Raw genomic sequence first — 22,463 nt, forward strand, 5'->3', positions numbered from 1 at the left:
CGAGGATAAGGAGACGACACAATTTTAGGAAGTTTCTATTTGGCACACATGGAGTCAAATGAGTTAAACTGAAGCAGCCATGTTGAGTTACATATAGTATCAAAAGGATAGCCTACTAATAGAAATAAATGCAGATATGGGGGCCATGTTATCAAAACTGCTTAAGTTAAAGGACAAAAACAGTCACAGAGAACATGATGTTAATATGTCCATATGTCTGAGTCACATGATTTACAGAGCAGCAAAACAAGATGGCAAGATGTGTATGGTAGGCCTACATCAGTGTATTTACAGTAAGAAGGGAGAACACACTGTTTACTGTTCTGCATGGAGTAATAATGCCATACAATAAAGGTAGTTTAGTGCAAGTTAGATTACATATAGAACAGTCTTAATGACTCATGTCAGTAGCCTACCTTGTAAAATGTAAGTCTGAAAGTGTAATGTATGTAATGTAATGTATGTATTCAGCAGCAAAATCTGCAGCAAGCAAAAGTTTTGTTGTTGTTGTTGTTTGTTTGTTTTTGTGTGTGTGTTTTTGTTTTGTTGCTATTTCAGCTTCAATTATTTTCGTAACATAATTTCTATTGTTTCAGAAGCAATGTATTCACAATCACTTCCACTTAACCCTACCCTTATAGGCTACCTACAGAGAGATTGTCAAACAAAGTCAGCATAAAAAAGATGTCATAGTCTAGGCCTGTTCAAGGGTTATCTGTGGTCAGCCCATAGACTGTCAAAAACAGGGTCAGCCCTGTTCAGTCCCACTTGCCAGAAACAAAATGCATGTGATTTTTGCAAGAAAAGGAGGGAATAGGCTACCTTCAGTGTAAGGTGCTGATAAGTGCACAAGTCTGTAACAAAAGCTGAACACGTTTCTCACCTCTAGCTCAATACTGCCATCTAATGTCGAATTACCTTATCTCTCTACCATCTATAAACTGCAACTCAAAAATGTCTCTGTTGTGAAGGAAACAAAAGTCTCATTTTTTGTCATCATATAGGCTACTTTGACTAAAAACAAAAAATAGGCCCCCGTAGAATTAAAAAAAAAAAAAAACCCGGATGTTGTTGATGTTGTTGCCTCATAAAATATTTTGCATTCAACAAGTTATTTTCTTAACAGCTTTTGCTTTAGAAATGTAGCCTAACCTAGGCCTAGGCTACTTTTCTTCTTTCTTTTTTTTCTTTTTTTTTGAATCTACACTTTTTCATCGTGGGGAGTAAAGATTGGCATAATAAGAATCAGAAATACCTCATTAATCCTCCGAGGGATATTTTTAAGTATTGAATATTAAGTTTTTGTCTTGTTTATTGTAGCTATAACCATATTATTAGACCATAATAGCTGTACGATAATTCGACCATTTACCGTTTTGTTTATGTAATGTCTGTTTTGTACGTAGTGCCATTGAACGCACCTCTCGTAACCAAGGTAATGACGCTATTCTCCGTTACCAAGGCATTCTCAAGGCAAACACTAGCTGTGTAGCTAGGCTAGTCGAGCTGCTAGATAATCTTACAGCCATGATATAACCTCCGTTTAACGTCAACCTCTCCAACAAGTTAAACTTTGAAGTTTGCTATAGTTTATTGAACCCTTGACGTCCGTTTATCACCTTTTAGCTTGTAGTCTGCTGCTACGTGGCCTAAATTAGAGGCTGAAACATCCATTTTTCCCCCTGTTCAGCACAGTCTACCAGCTAGCTAACTTCTTCTGTTGCGTTAACGTTAGCTTCACAGCCACCATGGTAAGTAGCTGCTGTCATTTACTGTTGTTTATTGGGAGCCAGGCCACCTGTTTGCTTGTAGTAGTTAGCATGCTAAATATCTAGCGTTAACTCTGCTTTGTGGACCGAGCGCACATCCAGTATTCACTGGCGACTGAAGTGACAGAGATAGCATTTATCCCACGTTATGTGTGCAAGCTCGTGTGGATAACGTTAGGCCTTGTCAGATATTAGCAGGGGGAAATCCCCTTCAAGTTAGCTGATCAGCTAGTTGTGGGTGCTGTGATAATCTCTGCCCGTCTCTGCATACATCTGTTATTATTGATGCTAATTGTTGTCACTATTTCCTTGCTTTTTCTTTATGTTTAGGCTGAATTTGGGTTTAATGAACACCATCAGAATGAAATCATCAATTATATGCGATTTGCACGTTCAAAAAGGGTCCTGAGGCTGAAGACTATTGACTCATGCTTTGAGGAACTCAAAGATAGCAGGTGACTAGTATCATTGTTTGTGTGTGACTGTGATTCATTCAACTTCATATTATTTTTAAGCACAAGTGCTGGTTCTGTAATGTGTGTGTTTGTGTGTGTGTTCATCCCTGAAGGCTAGTGGAGGACACCTTCACAGTGGACGAGGTGAAGGAGATGCTGGATGGGCTGCAGGTGGTGGTGCGTGGGGAGGTGGAGATGGAGCTCATCAACACAGCCCACACCAATGTGCTGCTGCTCAGGCAGCTCTTCGCCCAGGCTGAGAAGTTTTACCTCCGACTGCAGAGTGATATCTCAGAACTGGAAAACAGGTGAGCAACAGGGCCAGAAGCTGACTGACATTTCCTGTTCATTTTTGAGTTCTCAGTCCATCGCCTGTACCGTTCATCTGTGCAGGGTCATGGGAGGGACTGAAGCCAATACCAGCTGACATAGGGGGAGGGCTGGGTTCACCCCAGGCAGGTCGCCAAGGCTGACATATAGAGACAAACAACACTAATGCTCACATTCACACTGATGGGCAATTTAGAGTGACTAATTGACCTCGTGTTTATGTGTTAGGACTGTGGAAGGAAGCCAGGGAACCTTGAGAGAACCTACGCAGGCCCAGGGAGAGCATGCATACTCCACACAGTAAGGCCTCTGGCCTGCCAGTCAAACCCAGAACCTTCTTTCTGTGACAGTGCTAACCACTGTACCACTGTGACACTTTGAGATAATACCCCCAAAATTTCCAGTAAGCATTAGACAGGAGATGACGTGAGCAAGTTAGCTCCAACAATAGCACTAAATATTTTTCTTCTAACTATATATTTTATTTCGGGGTTTTCCTAAAGTCTTTATTTTTGACGGCTCTGGTGCAATAAACAACAACAATTCAGTTTTGTGTAAGAATATATTCAAATTAGAAAGATTTCAATGGATGTTACAGGCGAAACTGTTATACCAATGTAACAACTGCGCTTGGCGTGTGAAGACATACACTTTCATGTTCATGGGAAAAGTTGTGCTTTGTTTCATAGACAACTTCCTCCTCAGTACAGTTTAGATTTTGATCTGTTGCATGTTATGTGCCAAGGCTGAAAGGTCATCATCAAGCCACACATTCACATACACTGTGAATTTAACCCCTTTTTTCCATGACAGTGGTTTCCTTTCCTCGGTGGAGTTAAGTTACTCTGAAAAGCACAACTTCTGCAAACATCTCTTTCACCACTAAAATTACACAATAGCAACCCTTTTCTCATTTATTTAAAGTAGATGATACTAGTTTCTATCCAACCTATTGGTGCTGAACCATGCAGAGATTCACCCCCCAAAAATATCCCTTTATTTAAGGATGATTTACAGACCTTACAACAGATGATAGTTGATAGTGAGTCTTTGTGCTATCTTAAAAAAACATGACATTATTACAGACATCACAGAGCAGAACAGTCAGAGTGTAGTCTAAAAGTAAAACTGTCTTTGTGGCTGGGTACCACTAGGGGTAAATAGAAAAACAAGTGTTATTCATAATTTGGGTCAACTGTATCTCTAAATCTTACTCTTGGCAAAATTAAATTTACAAAAACAAAACAAAATGTATAAGCTGTGATACATTTAAATTGTATTGCTGTTTCATTTTCTTGAAAAAAGTAATAAAGTTGACATTTATTTTATATACAGTACATGCTTATTTTCCATCAGTAATTACAAACAGCTCATGTTGGTGAAGTGACTCTAAATCATGTGACCATATAAAGTGTCATACGTCTGAAGAAATGGCTCAATGTCACTGGTACGTAGCCATCTGCGGTAAAAATTAAGTCTACATCAGCAAAATGTACAAGGCCGATCTTGCTGTAATTTCAGATGCCAGAGAATTTTAGAGGATTCAAGCCTGAACGTAGAGCGATGTGGGCATGTGCACCTGACACCACTGACAATGATAAATCACATTTGAGCTGTTGTCAGATTAAACTTTGCACCCTTGACATTTTGGCCAAGGAAGTACTGTGGCTTGACTGTCAGCGTATAGAGCATAGGGGTGGTTTTATAGACGCACAATAATTCACTGGTGAACGGTGAAGAGGAATCTGATCTCATTTCCCCAAGGGGAAAATAAACTTTCTATCCATCTATCTAAAATTAACATTGACCTGAGCTGTTCAAATGTCAGCTTTGAAAAACAAATTTGCAAGTCAAACTAAACGTGCCATCCTGTTCCCCTTTCAGATCAAACAGATCATTTTTAGCACAAAAGTAAAAATGTATAAACCTCTACGCAGCTGAGTTGTCATAGTGAGGCCAGTTTGAAGCTGCACAGTTCATCTGCACAGGTTTAAATGTAGTTTTTTCTTTTGTCTTCTACGACAGTGAGGTTGACCTCAATGTAACGTTTGACCTGCAGAACCTTTCACCTCATTAGAAAACTCTGTGTTTTGGAAAAGTTGTTTTGTTTGTAATTCACACATGGTGGGTGGATAAAGAAGCCCTAAAGCCCTTTTTAGATGGTGCGTGGCTCAGCCCTACGTGACTGATACGGTGTCTAAAGCCAGGAATACGCCCCATTTCACGGTCTACGTGTGTTCAGCTGCTTTTTAAAAACCACATGTGAGCCTCACAGAGAGAACATCTGTTCACCACAGGCATGTATCTTGTAGTTTAAGTGTTAAACTGCCATCTACAACAAGGGTGTTTATTTCCCTTGCCAAACATTTACAACCGTCAAATAGTAGATAATTCTAATGTCAACAAAAACAATCAACATTGCGGTGACACGCTTACAGTTATAGAAAGTGATGCTAGATATCAGATCAGTTACACTCGTCACAGTCCTATTATTAACTATACAAACTATTTATTTTATAGGCTAACATTTAATTCAAAAACAAAAAGATTAATGTTCTTTCCTTCGTTATTGTGTCATTCAATTCTTTGCTCCTCTCTACCCGTATAGGGAGCTGTTAGAGCAAGTGGCTGAATTTGAGAAGACTGACTTTAAAACCACTGATAAGGTGAGTATAATGCAGCTCTGTTATATGTAGGCCTTAAAACATCACCATCAATCTAGTGGTCATTTATCATTTGTTCAAAGCACATTTGCCCCCACATAGATCAGTGCAACACCAGTGTATTTTCTCTACTATATGTTTGGCCACCCGCCTTTGACATGTAGCCATGTGGTTTGTTAGTTACACATGACTGCGCCTGATGTGTGGGTTCTTGACACATAATAGAGAGAAAAACAAGTCATGGTTGTTAAGCTGTACTTCGCTCTTTAGTGGGTTTGGCTATTCACACCTTTCTCGGAAAGACATCAGACGTCTTTTCATTTCTAAGAGAAGCGGGAAAAAATTTATATCGACATATTGTGTTTTATTTTTAGTGCACAGCAAACATCCGAGTGGTTTGAAAGTACAAACGTAGACACTGTTCTGCCATTGTGTCGGTAAAATCTTTATTTTGTTAGCAGATAAATCAGGAGACAAGCAAACCCAAGTTAGCACCGCTGAATGAGGGTGGAGTGTCTGAACTTCTCAACAAGGTAAAGAAACAAATTGCATGTACAGATAGATTTACTGCAGAAAGTTCAGCTGTCATTATCACATACACTCAAACACTCATTCTGATCTATGTCATATATTTCATAAGGAGATAGCGAGACTACAGGAGGAAAACAATAAACTCAAAGGCAGGCTGCGGACTATAGAATCCCAGGTAAAAACAACTCATTTATATATTTTATATATATTTCAGTCTATTTATTGACATGATTAACCTCACGCTGTGATTTGTTTTAGGCCATGAGTGCACTAGATGAGAAAACCAAGGCAGAGAGAGCTCTGAAAGACCTTCAGAAGGTTCAGGGTGAACAGCAGGTACTGCTCCACGTTTGACGACACAGTCATTCATCATCATTTACATCTTTGTTTGTGACACATTGAGTTTGCTTTCCATTTTCTGCTTCTATTTCCTAAGTTATCATTACGTTGCTTCTGAACTTTGCTGTCGCTGTGTTTTTGTCTGCTAACTTGGATCTGATATGGTATGTATCACGCGGATCAAAGTGTGACTTTTGTTTGTCGCCGTGAATAGGAATAGGTGTCCACTTTCTCATAAAAAACGTGTTATATCAACACATGCCATCCATCCCAACCTGAACTTATATGTTGTCTTGTGTTCTTCCTTGAAGCTCGCTACTCATTCCCAGGAGATCAGCAGTCTGGAGGACACAGTGGCAGCTCTGAAGGAGGACTACGAGAGGTCAGTCTGCACCAATGCTGCCTCCCAGAAGGACCTGCAGGAGAACCTGATCTCTGCCAAACATGAGCTGCTTCGAGTGCAGGAGCAGCTGGCCTTGGCAGAGAAGGTACATTACAGTGGTCTTCACCCACAACTGACATTTTAATGACCCGAAAACCTATTTTCTCAAGTTTTGTTTATAACCGTGGTGGTTTGAAGTGAGCAGGACTCAGTTGTTTGAGGAACTGCAGTTGTGGAGTTGTTAACTTATTTTGCTTGGCCACTGTGTCAGTCCAATTTGATAGTACAACACCAACACCAACAAGACTTCAACTATATAGCCAAAAACCAACCAAAAACCAAATCATTAAATTTGCTATTGGCAAATTAGTTCAGTCTGGGCATGCTTGGCCTCTGTCACATTATTTTTATGTATTTATATGTTTTGTGTGTGTATGATGTGCAGGAGCTGGACAAGAAGTTCCAACAAACTGCAGCCTACCGCAACATGAAGGAGATCCTGACCAAGAAAAATGAGCAGATCAAAGAAATTAGAAAACGACTGCAGAGGTGAGCATTCAGCAATAAAGGATTAAACAATGGTGTTTTTTCTGTTCTGTTCTGTTTCTCGTTTTGTTTTTTCTTTACTCCTAAAATTGACTGAGTTGTAAAGATCTGTATCTGACATCAGATTTGTACTGCGTGTTTGTTCCAGATACGAGCCCAGTGAATGAGTTCCATCCAAGACAGCTGGTTATACAGATGTCCAGAGGGTGAGACAGGACCAATGTTTATGACTGTGGTTTGGACAAAAAAACCACCAGTTCCACTGCTGCAAGACAAGAGAGACAGAAAACAGCACTTCCACAAGGAATTGTTTATTCATGCTTTATCTGGAATCTTCAGTAGTTATTGGCTTCACTAAAGAGCGAGAGCGAGGACAGTCGACAGTGCAGACAAGTGAATGCACAAGTAAAATAGTAACAAATGATAGCCTTCTCCAGCTGTGCTTTTTTTTTCTACGTCTCAATTTGGAGCTCACTTACAGTAGCTAGCAGACTTCCCTCAGTGCTCTATGCAAGTACTATCATGTCCCTGTTTGAAGAGGCCTTGTCCATTTTCTGAACTGGACAGATACATACTGTCTAAAGCTTTGCAGTCTTATCTGTTACATGGGTAGGGGTAATGTTTAGCTTATTAGAACTGGGTTATTGTCAATTGATATTTTGCTAATCAGTCTTAATTTTAGTTGGGTTTTTTTTAAATGTAAAAATCTATTATCAGGAGTTTCACGCAAACCCATCGCTTCAGCCTAATGCTTCCTGACCCTTCTAGGAAACTCTTGCTTTCATTTTTTTTTCACTTTACATTTGATAGCGTTTCCTAAAATCATTTCCGATGATCCGACATTCTGTGAAAGTCTGATCATTCACACCATGCTTAATTTCTTACAATATTGCTATTTTATTTCTGCTTTTGCTAATGGATGTTATGGATAGTGAGCTATAGATTGATTTCCCTACTTCCCTAAACGAAGGGCATAGAATATTTTTGTCTGGAAACTTAAGCTGTGTACTTTTCGTATTGCTGTGGGTGATGGAGTGTAAGAGAAAAAAATGAATATTTACATGATGTTCATGAAGTAATGCTCTTGTAGAGTATGATACATCTACCCTATATTAAAATAGATGTGCATTTGTTTGTATTGTGCAAAGTATGGGGTAATAAAAGCTGGTACCAAATACATGTGTGACCATTGTTGATGAGCATTGTCATATATATCTTTTAATATTTAATATTTTAATATCACTTCATGTATAGGGGATATTTAATCATATCAACATCATAGCATCTTATAATATCAGACAGTGAATGTGACTGAAATTTACCAAGGTGTTGCTTCTGGCCCATTGCATTCTGGGAAAGAAAAAAGGCAATGTAATGAAAGTAAATGAATTACATAAATGTACAGATTCAAGCAATGTTTCTGGACCTCAGTGATTCAACAAGGGGGCGCCACTCCGCAATAATACAATTAAATGATTAGTTCATTAATTGTCTTCTAATCAACTTGAAAAACTCTACACTTAGCCTGTCCTCTTTGAGTGGCTTTTCAAAACAGATTTTTTTTTTTCTAATATGAAACATCCCATATAAGTGTATGTGGGTCCAGTAGAAGACTAAGATGTGTTGCCTAGATGATCATATTATGAGAGTATTTCTTCATCTATTTTTGAAAGACCAGTACATCTGTGAACGTCCTGTCTCATTTTGTCATCTCTGTCTGATTGGCTGGCATAGAGTTAAGAAATAAGTAGCACAAGATGACATCCTGCATACCCTCAATAGGACCGAGGAAGATAATGCAATTAATCATACTAAGTCAGTTGGACACAGCCTGCAGAGAGGTGCAGACCATGAACAGTGAATTCAGAAACATTGGGAGAAATTTGTTGAAAACTAAAGGTAAGATATTTTCCATGCCAGGTTTAAATCTTTATTTTAAGAGGAAATGTAAAAGTTTAATACGTTTGCAAATGTTCTTAATTAGACTGGAGATAGTGCTAGCTCAACAGGACAACTAAGATGATGTTCAATTTAAATTTTCATGTTAAAAAAGGCCTTAGCTATCATGTAAGGCCACATAACATTTTTCCTCCAGTAAGTACAGCTATTATTGTGCAATGTTATATGCTTATTTTAGTTTATTTAGTTGTATTACAATATATAGTTTAACCTATGAGTTTAACCCATCATTGTGTAAAAAAATAAAATAAAAAATATAATTTCAGGAACCCAGAATGGATCAACTGAGAATAAGGTGCATCTTTTGGCTATTTGTTAACTTCAACTGAAAGGGGCATCTTATCATAGATAGTGGCAGATTAACAAAGTGGTCACCAGCCACCAGAGTAAACAACCCCCCTGTTGTTTTGAGTGAAACTCCTCAAACCACAGTCTGTCCTGACTTAAACTTGTTTTGTGGTTCGTGCCATGTGCACAGGTTGTGTGCACGACAAACCTCTCCCCCTATATAGGCGCAGAGGGGAAAAAAAGGGGGCAGGGGGAGAATGACAGTAAGTTTGATGTGCTCTTGAAATGAAAAAGGTGACATGAAAAGCTGCATCAATACTTATGTAATGTTTATACGTTTATTTCTATTTCAAATAAAGGTTAGGACAGTTTGTGTGTTTATGTTTGTGACTTTATACTGTGTGTGTCGGCATCTGTTTCCTAAAAGTTGCAGCTGAAGACATGATAATTTCATATAGGATGCAAATTCTAAGCAGCAAATAAATCACAGCAGGTAGGCTACAGGAAGTGGTGACGATCGAGTCTCAGTTCCAAGCTCATGTAGTGTGACAGTGTACTTTCCCACATGGGGCAAAATCTTAATACTTGTTAGAGTGATGTACCCGTTCACAGCAACTTCCTGTTCCTTTTGACGGAGGCATCAAAGGGGTTTTCTTAGTTTCAATAGCGAGACAAAAGCTTCTGTTGTTCTTGTTCTTCAGAATCATCAAGCAAATGTTTGCATGTGAGAAATTACGCACATTTCCAGAGTACAATATGAGGTTTAAAAAACGATAACGCTGTGATTTTTTACTGGAATATCAGATGATTTATAAAAAAAGAAAATTGAAACCTGACTATAGTCTCACTAGCATCCCTGTGATTTAGGCTGCACAGTGCTAAAGGCACAAATTAAGTTACGTAATGCTGCTCACAATGACAATGCTATCAGTCATATAGGTTTAATCTTTATGTTTATCCCATAGTGGTTAAGATATTTCAATAAAAATCCCAAACGTGTCTATCTAATTAAGTGCAAGAGGAAAGGTCAAAGGTCAAGAAGCTAAAAAAGCTTCATATTGGTAAATGGACTTGCACTTAATAGTTGTCCAAGCAAATTTCCGTCGATAAATATTAATAAATATTAATGTTGTGACAGTTTGTATGAATTAAATTCAACCTTTATTCCCCCACTGTGCAGCCTACCCATGACACGATACACAAGTTTAGTAATTGGGCCATTCAAAAATATTTTTATTCAAGGTTAAATATATCATGAAATTCAACCAACGGAAATTTGCTTTGACGCACTTTAACACTTTTATAGTCTCTATTTCTGTGAAGGGCTTTACATTGTTGCATTCACCCTTTCACACACATTCATACAGCCAATGCACAGATCGGAGGGAAAGTGTGGGTTCCGTGTCTTGCCCTAGCACACTTCAACATGCAGACTAGAGGCACCGGAAATTAAACTACTACCGACCCTCCGGTTAGTGAACGACCTGCTCTACCTCCTGAGCCACAGCTGCTGCATAGCCAAGCAGTAACATCTATTTATACGTGTAAATAGAATAAATGTTTCCAGTTAAGCATCAAATTTCATTCCTTTACTTGTTGCAAAAACCTGTTCAGGGGTGGGAATCAACCTTTTCACTTTTATTTCTATCACTTCTGTAAAAGTTAGCATGGTAATTGGCTAGCCCCATACCAGTTGGCCCAGCTTGTCACTTTCCAGCACCAAGTCTCTGTAGTGTTCAGTCTGTCCTGAAGAAATACGCATTATAACTTATTTAAAACAAGAGGCTAGAATATGGAGAATATACAGATACAGATACCTTTGGAGGCCTTCCTATAATTTTTCCACAGAGACAAGACAAATGAAGACTATGTGATACAGTCAAAAGCTATGGAACAATTAAGAAAGTATATATTTTTTGTTTCAAGTGGTGCTTCCAAGTGAAAAGATGAATCATCTCTCTCTCTTTTTTTTAATTTTTTTTACATGGATCACTTGTTTCTGCATCACATTGTTGGTCCTTCTATAGCTCATATAGGTTCCTCAGCTGTATCTCCTGATCAGTTGCTTTGTGTAGGTCACGTACGTGTGGGTTGCATTGAGTAACAACTGTGCTGCTTGTCAGGGGGAACCTGACTGTGAATTAGCACATCCAGATATCAACTGCACAACATCACTTTATAATCTTGTCACCTAAAACAAAGTGGCACAGAGATCAACAAGTCTTTTCTGAGAATGACAGCTCAGTGTGTGTCAATTTGGTGATATCATTTCCTTGTAATCCAGAATCCTCAGCATATAATCAGATGAGTAATGAAGGTGCTATCTGCATCCGATCAACATAGCTACAATGTAATACACACAAATGTACGCTTGACTAATTGGGCTGCAAGGTTTCCCCTTTTTGACATCATTGTACAGCACCCTATAGTCATCCTGTCTGTATCTTCATACTGATGACTTATTTATTGCTTCTCAAGTGATCATCACCCAAACAGTTAGAGAGCTTCAAAGGTGTACTGAGATATTTAGATTTGTATCTATTATGCATTAGCATCATGGAGGCCTCTGCTAACAACCCAAAACATACAGCCAGAGTCATAAGGAGCAATCTTAGCAGCTATAGCCTTTTAAAGGCACCAATTAACCTAATGTGTGTTTGGACTGTGGGAAGAAGCTGGAGAGCCCAGGGAGACCCACACGGAACATGTAAACTCCACATAAAAAGGCCCCGGGGCCCGCCCTTAATCAGTTCCAGTATACGTATTAGAACTGAGGTTATTTTAGTGGTTTTGAGAGCCATTAAAAAACTGACTTACAGAGCAGCTGTGATGTTGTTGTAAAGTGTGTGTACATGCCCACATTGTTTCCCTGTTTACCCAGATCATAGTGTACCAGTGAGTCAAAGGGCAGACTACTAGTTCCTCTATATGCAACAAACATAACATGTAAAGCATCATGACAAAGCATGAGTATCACTCAAGCAGTATCATTGTCTCAACTTGGGACCTGAATTATTTTCAATATTGTCAACAAATGAAAGAAGTTTCATTATGACTTGTAAACGCAATGCGTCACTTGGTTTTATGCACACACTACGTTTCATATGCTCACAGCTCAGACCAAATCAGTCAGTGAGTTGTATTTTGACAGTTAAGTGTGTGAGTGAAACGTCTGAGTTCACCACTTTCTTCAACAACCTGTTCCCACAGGAAATAATGAAACTCATCATGACACGGCCGTTTCCCCCGTGCCACACTATGATCAAAACTGAGAAACGCAACCAGCCATTGGTAAAAATCTTAAAACCCGGTGGGCCCCATGTTCATCCTTCCTGCGTCAGACGCTCCTAATGAGTGAAGACTGAAAATGTCGCATCAAGCAAGGAAGTGAAACTTTTAGAACGAGGCAACAGGCTGACCTACAGAGACCGAGACCGAGCGCCCACTCGTGAGACTCCCACTCACAAGGAAGAATAATCAGGAATTGATTTGATTTAAACACCCACTCACTAATACACTTTTCAAACTGCGTCATGTTTGGCTTTGTAAGCTCAGACTTATTGACTAGATTAGTGTCACTTCATCAGTGGTTGAATATCGTGATGATTAAATAAAAATAAAAAATCATGTAGTTTTATCACTTAATCTGCTAATATCCTGTTATTAAGATGTATTAACTCCTGTTTCACTATCAGTTTTGTTTGGGCTTGAAGTGACATAGTTGGTATGACAGGGACTTTCTACCTTGCCATGTTTTGACCCTGTGGTCAGCTGAGATGCAAGTGATTTTTCTTCCCTTTGGCAATACCAGTGAACTCTCCACTTCCCCTGCGGTGTTGTTCTTTTTCCAGCACCCGTCACATGAATGTCTTTTTCCTTGACGGCAACTGACAGAGTATTCACTCACCGAGCACTTGATGAGGAGCACCATGTGAATTCTGGGTATACGGCCGGCCGCTCAAGACTGAGTGACCCATATTCTCTTTGTGACACATTATCATACAGGATGTAGACATTAGGGCTATTCGATTTCAAATTCATTTGGGCCAGATTTCCAAACTATGAAATTGTGGTTATGTGGGCCAGACATTTTTAGTGACTGTTAAGCAGGTAATGACAGATTGTATTCATTGTTTACCATTAAAAGTTGGTCACATTTGATACAGGCACATAAAAAAGTGCATAGAAACAATGAAAAAAAGACTTTAACTGGGGGAGTAGCAATACTTGACTCCACTTTTGAAATAAAGAATAAACATTTTGGTCATATCTAAACCCTGGTGCACCTCAAAGTGCATGAAAAACAAAAAAAGTATTCATGGTCTGCCCCAAAGCGTGTTTTTCTCGGGTTTCTCTGTGTTTCTTGCCACACCAAGGGCTGGGCCATTCAAAGGTTGCTTCGGCCTGCATTAGAAGATAGTAAACTGTTGCCAAAAAGTGATGCATATGGTTTGGACTGTTGACATGAGGCAGGTTGGGTCCTGGATTCATGCCCCTATTTGTTTCCTCAGCTGAAAGCCAGATTCATCACACATGCAATGTTTTTCAACTTCAGCTGTCCGGTGTTGGTGAACCTGTGTCCTCTGCAGCCTCTGGTTTCTATTATTGGCTGACAGGACTGAAACCTGACATGCTCCTCTCTGCTGCAACAGCCCGATCCGCCTCAATAATCATTCTGAGATGCTCATTTGCTTACCGCAGTTATACAGAGTGGTTTTTGCATTACCATAGACTCTTACTGTAGCTCCAATTACTCTATAGCACTTCTGCTGTAATCTCTCTCATCTTGAACGTTATTCTTTCTGCAGAACTGCTGCTAAGTGGACGCCTTTTACTTTTCAAACAATTCTGAGTAAACTCCAAAGACGCAAATCCCAGACATGAGAAGTTTCAAAAGAACGCCAGCGCCAAAAATCTTGCCAGTGAAAGTCACTGAGATAACGTCTTTACCCACTCTGATGTTTGATGTTAGCCTGCTGATCCTCCTACTCTGGCTCTGCATGGCACGAATCTGTAGGTGTGGGTTGTTAATACTGTGAACTGCTCAGTGCATAAATGTGTTAATAGTGTAAGAATAAAAATATCAACTGTCTGGTAAACTTACAAAAGCTGAATTTGCAGTCAAGCTGTTTACTTTATGTTTATAAGATAACCACCTGGCCTGCTATTAACCACACACATTGTAGTCATATCAGTCTTTTCATCAGACTCTCTGCAAGAAAGAAAATAAGTGCAATTGACAACATGTGCACTTTTCACTTACATGCGGAACTTTGAAACCAAGATCAACTAGCTGTATGTTTCTGTATTAGCAATTAAGGTTCCTACAAAGTATTAGTTGTTACAGTTTGGTTTGGTATGCTGGCAACATATCTTGGAGACTGTTTTCCTTAGAAATCAGACCCCAAGTCCCTTGAAAAAAAAAACAATACCTCATGTAAAAATGTTCTTTATCATTACCATTGTATGCATTACAGTACAAGCACTTTCATCAGGCCACACAGCCTGGGGTGCTGACAGTGATTAAACAGTCAGAAAGAGCAGCGCTTACAACATCTCAACATCAACCACGTCCCCCCGTTCTGGGCTTCGCTCACACCTCATCGTTCTCAGTTTCATGCATCACTCATCTGCGGTGTTAAGTGCTCCACCTGTGTACACAAAACGTGTGTCAGAGATGGTACTTCGCCTTGAAACTCAATCGGCTGTGGAGGAAAAGGTGGGTGTATTGTTTTGGCTCGAACCTGATGACCATGGTTCAGTGGGTAGCTACAGTCTAAAAAGTCACAGCTCCTGTTCTTGTGTAACAAAAACACACTGTTGTCACCGCTCTCAAAAGATCAAACTTTGAAGCACAGAGCTGGCTCTGAGATTTGATGCTCATTTGGCTGCAGTGTTAGATGGGAATACTGTATAGTGAAATCTGCTGCACAGAGAAGTGTAAAGTTCTTCCCTCACACTGCAGCACGTGATCCTATGTGGTTAAAGGGAAACCATAAAAGCAAGTGAAGATGGGGTTGGTAGTTGGAGTAGGCTGCACTGCCTAGACATAAAAACTGCACTGTGACCAAGAGACTGCTGTCTGCATTCAATCACTGAGAGGGTAGGTGGTCTGTTGCATTTTTTTTTATAGTGTATTTTTCCTGTTTCTCCATAAAGCTTTAATTCTTTATCACATTATGTTTATTTCTAAATGACTGTTACATTTTCAGTGTCCTACAAAGTTTTGTTCATTGCCTTGTTTTGTTAATCTATGTTATATTAATGTCATGTTAATATCCTCTTGTTCTTTATAGATCACAATGGATGACCCTTTAACAACCTTTATGACCACGGTTGCTGATTTTTCTGAAACTGTAAGTAATATTTGACATAATTGTCTGGCATAACACATGAAAAGCAACAATTTAGATTTAGAAATTTAGAATTTAGATGCTGATATATTTATTCCTGTGGATTTGGGAGGTGATGTTATCACAGTTTATGTATGGTGCAGATTTTAAAGAATACAGTTTTAACATGCCAAATCATCATGGTGCTCATGACTTGAATTTCTTATTCCATATATTTTATGTCCTTAATTTGTTAAATGTTCCTGATGAATGTGTAAAGCTGTGCATTTAGTGGTCCAGGTACAGTAAGTTATCTGTGGCTGACATCTATATGATATGCAAATGCCATAGTCAGAGTCAGAAGCCGTGTCAGCATCAAATTTTCCACTGTTTATGAAAACACAAAGCCTCTGCTTTACCTCGCTTTCTATCTCTGCCCTACATCTAAACCTGATGCATCTGGGGTACTGAGTTCTGCTTGCGGGGGCCCCTTTCTGGAGCCCCTCAGGATCGTTTACCCCCCTCAGGCTTGGATAAGAGCAGGAAGTTGTGCAGTAGTGCGGTTTCTCGTGTACAGACATAACACCTGCACCTGACAGGTTTTTTTTCTTTCTTCCACACACTTTGGTTAGGTTGTACGTCACAGACTTGCGTTTGATTTCATGTCACGCTATCCCTACTAGAAGCATGTCACGTGACGAAACCGTGAAAGCAGCTAGGTTAAGTAAAGGCAGAGACAGACAAGATGATACCTAAAGGGAAATGAAAAATGAGGTGTGTATAGGCTATCTGTTGCATGCAACCCTCTTTAATACAGCATGACATATTGTTTTCTATTTTTTAAATGCAGGACACTCCTGACTATGCAGACTATGACTTAGATGCGACCGAAAGCACAGGCCTGTGTGACCGAAAGTGGGTGCGTAGTTTTCGTGGTCAGTATGAGCCACCTCTGTTCTGGATCATCTTCATCCTGGGGGCTTTGGGTAACCTGATGGTGGTTTGGATGTACACCACCATACGCAACCGTCTGAAAACAATGACCGACGTCTACCTTCTGAACCTGGCTGTGGCTGACCTCCTCTTCCTGTGCATGCTGCCGTTCTGGGCCGTCGACGCCGTCAAAGGCTGGAACTTTGGCGTGGTTTTGTGCAAACTGGTGTCCGCCGTCTACAAGATCAACTTCTTCAGTAGCATGTTCCTGCTCACCTGCATTAGCGTGGACCGCTACATCGCTATCGTGCAAGTCACCAAGGCCCACAACCTAAAGGGAAAGAGATTCTTTTACAGCAAATTTGCCTGCCTGGGGGTCTGGATACTCTCCGCTCTCCTGGCCCTCCCTGAGTTTATCTTCGCCCAGGTGAAGCCGAACCAGAGCGGGCAGCACTTCTGCTCTCTGGTCTACTGGGACAACATCAACAACCGGACAAAGATCCTGGTGCTGTCCCTGCAGATCTGCATGGGCTTCTGTCTTCCCCTCCTGATCATGTTCTTCTGTTACTCCGTCATCATTCGCACCCTCCTGCAGGCCAAGAACTTTGAAAAGCACAAGGCCCTACGCGTCATCCTCGTGGTGGTGTTTGTTTTTGTCTTCTCTCAGCTGCCGTACAATAGCCTGCTGGTAATGGAGGCCGCGCAGGCAGCTAATACCACCATCACAGATTGTAACACGGTACTTGGGTTTGATGTAGCTGGACAGGTAGCTAAGAGCCTAGCGTACACCCATGCCTGCCTGAACCCATTCGTCTACGTCTTCATCGGGGTTCGGTTCAGAAAAGACCTCGTGACGATTGTGAGGATGTGTGCAGGTCTGGGCAAAGGAGGGTACAGTAAAACTAATGTGGTTCCCAAACGTCCCTCTGTGTTGTCAGACACCGACACCACCCCTGCCCTTTCCTTATAAACGCACATTTCCCAAAAAACTTAAACCTGATAGCTGAGCCTAGTTCTGACATGTTTTGTTTGTTTTTTTTTCATTTTGTCATCAATGCATTACTTTCTAACACAACAATGATACAATATTCAAATGAGAAAGCCAAATGCCTTTGGAGTTTACATTTATTATTCTGACAGTCAAAAAAAGCACAATATTTCTAGAATCACTGTATAAACTGTATATTAGTGTAAATACTTTTTTTATAAAGTGTTTGTATTTGTACATTTGTTTCATCAGTTTGTCGTGTGCTGTTATAACTGAATTAAAAATGATAAGAAAAACATATGTGTATTTTTGATTTTCTTGATCAAAACAACTAAGAATAAAAATATATTTTTTTAAATGAATAAAAAAAAATAAGAACTCAAGCATGCTGCAACTTTCTCCATTGCTGCTCTGTGCACACAGCACAGAATAGAGGCATAATGCCTGGTTTCAAGCTGTTACCATATATGAAGTAGCAGAAGTCATGATGACATCAGCAATTTAGCTGCTTGTTTACTAGGGGAGATTAATACAGTTTGGTGCTCTCACTACTAGTGCCCTGTGCGGTTGCAAGCATCACTGTGGCTGGTCCGACACTTTCACTGTGACTAGACGACCTCCTGTTGACAGTCTGTGCCAGCACCTCTAAACTGTTTAACCTGGTCTGTTTGCATATGACTTGGCAGTTTCACAGTGGATGTTGTTAACGGGTGCCCGTTCAGAATGGCGCAAAAAGCGCTTTCCCACGCTGTAATCTCACAACGGCTGCAGCTCAGACAGGTGTCAGACAGACAGACAGACAGACAGAGAAGTGGCATTGCCGCAACTTGGCCTCCTCATTGCAGGCATAACGTTTATTTTAACGCGCTACTCTCGGAAAAGCCTGAGCAGCGCAATCGGCATTGGAAATCAAAGCTGAATCAAACAGAGGAGTTCTGTTCACTTCTGTGGTCTGTGTCACCAAAAAAAGACAGTATCAAAGCCATGCCAGCCCAAATGGTGGGCTGCCAGCCTGCTTTCCATTCCTTTGTAATGGGTGAGATGTGGGCGATGAGTTTTGTGTTGCATAGTCACAGTTGCATTACAACACCCCCACGACGTGCTGCCAACCAGACACTAACCTGATATCAAATCCTGTTATGAATCTCAAATCAGGAAATGAGGACAGGTTGTTTTGTTGGGGTTGGTGAAACCAGACAAACACATTATCCCACGTTTACATCTAAAAAGGTCGAGGAGATAATATTTAACCCCTGAACACCCACTGGCCGGTGGGTCATGTTGCTTCTGATGCATACTGGGCCTGCCAGCGAGCCAGTGTTATGAGCTAGTATATTTTTTGGCTTTTTTTACTTTATTTAGTAGCACAGTGAGATAGACAGGAAAGGGGGAATGACATGCAGAAAGGTCTGTCCGACGCAGGACTCGAACCGGGGACGCCTGCGTTGAGGACTGTAGCCTCTACATGGGGCGGCCGCTTTAACCACTGCGCCACGCACCGCCCCGAGCCAGTGGATTTTAAAGGGTTAAAGCAGAAGTAAGCGATCCGGGCATTTTGGCTAACTTCTTGTCAGCCGATGGAGTTAGCAGTCCCCGCCCTCGTCCCTACGTCACCACATTCTCGCGCATCCCTTGGCTGCACACACAGAGAGGACCGCCCCTTTATGCCGTTCTCTCTCCTCATTGGATAAAGGTTGTAGGATACAAGGAAAGTTTTCTCCTGGGCTTACAGCAGAGCAGAGTGACTGACAGACCCGTGTTTCAGACCAAACACTCTATAGAAGTGATTGCTGTCGGAAGATAGAACTATTTAAGACTTATATTACAGTAACACAAACATTTTGCTCACTTCTGCTTTAAGAAAACGTGCTCATTAGATCTGGAGGTTTGTTTTGCAAAATTGACTCTGAGCTGGAATTGAAATCAAAACATGTTGAACACCGCCTCCGTCGTATGTTACTGTACCCACAGTTACAGTTGATTGAGGATGGCAGAGAGCGACATCAGACAGAATTTGTTCGCTTCAGTCTGGCACATCGACAGTAACAAACAAATCCTGAGCTGTTATTGTGGCCTCTGAGGTTTCAGACATCTGCAGATGAGCTACCTGCTGAGTTCAGGTGAGACCACATTTAATCTTTCATTCTCCACCTTTCAACATCTTCCTCTCACGACAGGAAACCATCACTCAAGTCAATAACATGTTCCTGCTTAACAGCAGAACACGGTGCCTCGCTATGGATGTTCCCAAGGACCGGGGCACATGTCTTCAATTTGCCTCAAAGCACTAATGCTAATATCATAATATCACCACTCCTGCACAGCTTCAGTGTATTTAATGTAATGAGCGTGTGTATTGTGGTTTCATACAGATCTTACTTTGATGCTTATTGTCAGTTTTTATCTACAGGCCATCAGGTCGTCTCTTGTGAGAACTTTTTCTCACGTTCTACAAAAAAGGGGAACAGACAAAATTTACTATTGCAAAATCCTGTCTGTGTTCTTGTTTTTATATTAAGACTGTATAAAAAAGATTAGACTTACTGTAAATGTTACAGCTATGTTTGAAACGGTGCATTTTGTTTGATTCTTAAGTACTGAAACATAACAACAGAGCAGTTGCACTTGTGCTATAGGGAGAGAGTTTAGCAATGTTTCCACTCTTACTTCAATGGTTTCTAACCTTGTTTAGATCTGACGTGCCCTCACAGCTTCTGCCAAGAAATCATAGTGTTGGATTATTGCTTCCAACATTTGAAAGTGTTGAGTTTAGATTCTGTGTCTTCGTTTCTTCAGTGGTTGGTCAAGATTGCAAACATGTTTCTATCACTTTAGGTGGCAAGAAAAAGCTGCATCTACTCTCAGGGCTCAACAATCATTACAGTAAAATAAAATTTGCATTCCTCCTTTCCTTTCGTCTTAGTTCCAACCATTGCTTTGTGTCTCAAATAGTTTAGAGAACCACCAGCTGCCTCAAGACAGAGAAGCCCGAGGTAAACATGTCTCTTTCTTTTTTTGATTAAGAAGTTCACTCTTGTTGCATGCAAGCATGAACTTAAAATAGAAAAGAAGAAATGTACCAGTTCCTCAAATTGCATCAAAATAAACTTTTAACCATCACACCTTCTTGTGAACTGATTTGTGCATTCTTTTTTCTTTTTTACTTCACACGAATACATAGGTTGGTAAGTATAATCACATCATCACTTCTGTTTTCCTTTGCACAACATACAGTAGAGAGGGGGTTATCTGGGACTTTATTACAAGCTGCAGGGGATTTCGACCACAAGGTGGTGTAGCTTGCTCAGCAGATTGAGCCCATGCTGTGTGTTTTAGTGAACTAGCTCCATCTAGTGTTGGCCGGTGTGGAAGGACATGTCTTTTTTTGGGTGGGGGGGTTGCACATTATAAGTTTGAAGCTCATGAGGGTTGACTTGTTCTTGCAAAGAGCTGCTAATAGACAGGCAGACTGATTCTATACTTCATCACTGAAATTCGTAGTTATTCATTATCCCACAGCTCTGTAGTAGCATAGAAATCACCACTGGGAAAAACAGTAAAATGTAAAAAAAAAAAAAAAAAAAAGACTGTACAGGTCTGAACTGTGTTGTGAAGAATGTGAAAGACTCACAAGTAGAGCAGCACCTGTGGTTTGGAAACATCCCATCCATCTTTCTGCACAGGGGGAATTGTATGTGTGCGTGTGAGTGTGTGTGTGTGCATGAAGGAGATGTGTGAGAGAGAAGAAGAGGGATAGAGGGAGGATATAGTGGAGTCGGTGAGTAATAGGAGAGACGGAGTAAGCATATGTGACCCATTGACACTGAACGGGCTGCAGTCTGGTTTCAGCTGGCCTATGGTCTGGTTCTGGGGACCACAGAAAGCCTCAGGGACAGTGGCTTATATATCAAGAGTGACCCACTGGCTTTGAGCACCATTTTCTACCATAACAAGTCACAAATAGCTCCTCATGGAAGTTATGGCTCCGGCTCATCTGTAAATATGAGACATACTGTGAAGGGAACGGTAAAACAGTGCATGTAAGAAAGGAAATGGAAAAGCAGAGCTATCCTTTATCCAGACAAACAGGATCTTCATACCACTCCGAGGCGTAAAAAAGAAATGTAATCGAACTTGGACCTCCACAATTCCAGCCCAAACAGGGAGCCTCTTATCACCCGCCATCTCTCCCACAGCTAATATTTCACTTCAGCTCCCGAGCCCACAGAATGAGAGACGTTTCCATTTCATGTCAGTCATTTCCAGGCCTGTGTGTTACCTGTGCGGTGATAAGTGTTTGACTGACTGGGAGCGTCGTTAGTCACTGTCCGGCTCCGAGTGACAGCCACAGATTGACGCCGATGATGAGAGGAGGAGAGGTGTGTTCAGGGACAACAGAAAACCGTGGTTGGTGCGGGGGGAGGAGGGGGGAGAAAACACATTTACACACGTACGATGACAAATACAAAGCCATGCACAAACATACCAAGCACATCAGGGTGGGTTAAAGGAGATTTTATTATGTCTTTTGTAAAGAGACATGTGGGATCATATGCCTTCCTATAAATGAATATGTCTGTATCAGTTACAGCATAGTAAATTGTAGGAAATGTGAGATGCAGAAAATATAATTTTATCACATTTTTCTGGGTGATCCCTATAAAAACCACAAACATACAATTTTCCATGAAAATACGCATTTTGAGCACTATTTCCTTACAAAAGGTAGCTTTTTTGCAGGATTAATTAACATGAATTGATATTTGAGTGACTTGAATGAACATAACAGGCTCTAAAACCTGAGGTATTTGCTTTATGTCAAAACTTTTACATGATTTTTCTCGTAGTGCAACATTTTATGGCCACACATTTGGCCACATCAGCACTTTAACATGTGTTGTAACACGTTGGTTCACCGCTGAACTTTCACTTTGACCTTTTCGCTCAT

At 40.5% G+C, this 22,463-nt stretch overlaps 2 protein-coding genes across 5 annotated transcripts; both read left to right on the forward strand.

Moving 5' to 3' along the window:
- The first annotated feature begins 1,437 nt into the window (after positions 1-1,437).
- On the forward strand, positions 1,438-8,192 carry lztfl1 (leucine zipper transcription factor-like 1). Of its 4 annotated transcripts, none has more exons than XM_085763283.1 (10): positions 1,438-1,751; positions 2,100-2,224; positions 2,338-2,532; positions 5,163-5,220; positions 5,679-5,750; positions 5,858-5,923; positions 6,007-6,084; positions 6,399-6,575; positions 6,915-7,018; positions 7,164-8,192. In XM_085763283.1, the coding sequence occupies exons 1-10, from the start codon at positions 1,749-1,751 to the stop codon at positions 7,180-7,182; spliced, it is 897 nt and encodes a 298-aa protein (XP_085619409.1). In that variant the 5' UTR covers positions 1,438-1,748; the 3' UTR covers positions 7,183-8,192. The 4 variants fall into 4 exon arrangements, with proteins under 4 accessions (XP_085619409.1, XP_085619408.1, XP_085619411.1 ...); XM_085763282.1 differs by having other exon boundaries at positions 1,465-1,751; positions 5,676-5,750; XM_085763285.1 differs by having other exon boundaries at positions 1,465-1,751; positions 6,417-6,575.
- Positions 8,193-15,272: 7,080 nt separating this feature from the next.
- Positions 15,273-17,800, forward strand: LOC146966871 (C-C chemokine receptor type 9-like). Its single transcript, XM_085763443.1, has 3 exons — positions 15,273-15,365; positions 15,559-15,618; positions 16,445-17,800. Exons 2-3 carry the CDS (start codon positions 15,565-15,567, stop codon positions 17,495-17,497), a joined length of 1,107 nt encoding a protein of 368 aa, XP_085619569.1. The 5' UTR covers positions 15,273-15,365; positions 15,559-15,564; the 3' UTR covers positions 17,498-17,800.
- The last annotated feature ends 4,663 nt before the right edge of the window (positions 17,801-22,463 follow it).

The sequence above is a fragment of the Trachurus japonicus genome, chromosome 20 (genome assembly GCF_045865225.1).
Source record: "Trachurus japonicus isolate A0001 chromosome 20, Traja_1.0".
In the NCBI taxonomy this organism is placed as follows: domain Eukaryota; kingdom Metazoa; phylum Chordata; class Actinopteri; order Carangiformes; family Carangidae; genus Trachurus; species Trachurus japonicus.

What these genes read in the sequence shown, in the direction of transcription:
- lztfl1 (XM_085763282.1), top strand. An exon ending in ACTTTAAAACCACTGATAAG is followed by an intron (nt 5,221 to 5,675) that starts GTGAGTATAATG and finishes TTATTTTGTTAG; the next exon opens with CAGATAAATCAGGAGACAAG. An exon ending in TGCGGACTATAGAATCCCAG is followed by an intron (nt 5,924 to 6,006) that starts GTAAAAACAACT and finishes GATTTGTTTTAG; the next exon opens with GCCATGAGTGCACTAGATGA.
- LOC146966871 (XM_085763443.1), top strand. Translation starts at nt 15,565, where the DNA reads ATGGATGACCCTTTAACAACCTTTATGACCACGGTTGCTGATTTTTCT. An exon ending in TTGCTGATTTTTCTGAAACT is followed by an intron (nt 15,619 to 16,444) that starts GTAAGTAATATT and finishes TTTTAAATGCAG; the next exon opens with GACACTCCTGACTATGCAGA.